General features: G+C 40.8%; 1 protein-coding gene across 1 annotated transcript; it reads left to right on the top strand.

Annotated features, from left to right (window-relative positions):
- Positions 1–2: 2 nt before the first annotated feature.
- On the top strand, positions 3–894 carry LOC110039379 (UDP-glycosyltransferase 73B4-like; the record flags this gene model as incomplete). Its single annotated transcript, XM_020744417.1, is given in 3 exon segments — positions 3–535; positions 537–608; positions 610–894. Coding segments are annotated over 3 exon segments (831 nt in total), but the record flags the coding sequence as incomplete, so codon positions are not given.
- Between the last annotated feature and the right edge of the window lie 707 nt (positions 895–1,601).

Genomic DNA, 1,601 nt, shown 5'->3' with positions numbered 1-1,601 from the left:
CCTTTGAGTTCTTGTTGGAGATTATTAATGAGGCCGTGGAGTTGGAACCGAAGAATTATGGGACGTTGGTGAACAGCTTCTACGAGCTAGAGCCTGAATATGCTGACCAATATCGCAAAGAGGTGGGGAGGGCGTGGAACGTTGGCCCTGCTTCTCTCTACAAGATGGGGGACAACAAGACAACAAGTGGTAGGGAGCAGTCGGCCTCCGCTAACGAGTGTTTGAAATGGCTGGATAAAAAACCAGCAGGCTCAGTCGTGTACATGTGCTTTGGCAGCGGTAGCAGTTTCTCGGCAGAGCAGCTGAGAGAAATGGCGCTCGGGCTCGAAGCCGCAGGGCATCCGTTTGTTTGGGTGGTGAGTGACAAAGGTCACGATTGGGTTCCGGACGGATTTGAGAAGAGAACTCATGGGACGGGATTGGTGATAAGAGAATGGGCGCCACAAGTGTTGATACTGAATCATGCTGCAGTTGGGGGATTTGTGACTCATTGTGGGTGGAATTCGACCTTAGAGGGGATTAGTGCGGGGTTACCCACCGTTGAATGCAGATCAATTCTATAATGAGAAGTTTTTGGTGGAGGTTGTTAAGGTTGGGGTGGCGGTGGGCGAAGGTACACACTTTTGTTGCTGAAGCGAGGCCGGTGGTGAAGGCGGATGCCATTGAGGCGGCGGTGAGGGAGGTGATGGGCAAAGGGGAGAAGGCGGAGGAGAGGAAGATGAGAGCGAAGATGCTTGCGGAAATGGCCAAGATAGCTGTGGACAAGGAGGGGTCATCGTTTGAGGAGATCCAGAATTTGATGCAGGAGTTGATTAATCTGAAAAAACATGTTTAGCGGATCTTGGGGACTCATATATTGTCTTAAATTGTTTTAAATAAAACTTTTTTGAGCTAGTTCAGGTTTGGCTCTTTGGTTTTATTTTGATTTATAAGATTTAATAATTTTAAAAATGATTTAATTTAATAAATATAGTTTAATTTTGAAAATGTAATTTTCATTTAAAAAGAATAAATGAGTACCAACATATCTCATATATTTAATAATTTAAATAATCAAACATAATGTTATAATTAATACTTCAACTCAAAAAACGAGAAAAAACTTGATAAAAAGCTCAACTAATTGTTCTCATATCTAGCGCGAAGACTGGATGGGGTTTAAATTTTGTGGGTTACTAATTATTCGATATGTATAAGCCCGTATAGTTAATTACATCTTAAGCGATCAAAATCACTTAAGAAAACTATCGATTTAGATTATGGTTTTGTCATCAAGAATTAACGATTGATTATAAGAAAATCAACTGGGAAAAGGCTCAATGTGGAACAATTATTTCTGGAATTCAAATGAGCGAAATGTATGGGATGTCAGAGATACCGAGAAGACCTCGGTGGCTAAGGCTGACAAAACGGCTTATTGTTCACAAACAGCTCGTGTTCAACTCGTTAAGGGCTCGCTCGTGTTCGGCTCGTTTAGATCATTATCAGTGACTTCCAAAAGTGTCATGTAGTTTGACTTTATATTTTTTTTAGAGTGGTGTTATTTAATGTTCTACACCAACAATTTATTTTACATTTTAGGATTTAAATTTGCACAACAT

Source organism: Phalaenopsis equestris, unplaced genomic scaffold (genome assembly GCF_001263595.1).
Source record: "Phalaenopsis equestris unplaced genomic scaffold, ASM126359v1 Scaffold000002, whole genome shotgun sequence".
In the NCBI taxonomy this organism is placed as follows: domain Eukaryota; kingdom Viridiplantae; phylum Streptophyta; class Magnoliopsida; order Asparagales; family Orchidaceae; genus Phalaenopsis; species Phalaenopsis equestris.
This window is presented reverse-complemented; position numbering and strand designations above follow the sequence as displayed.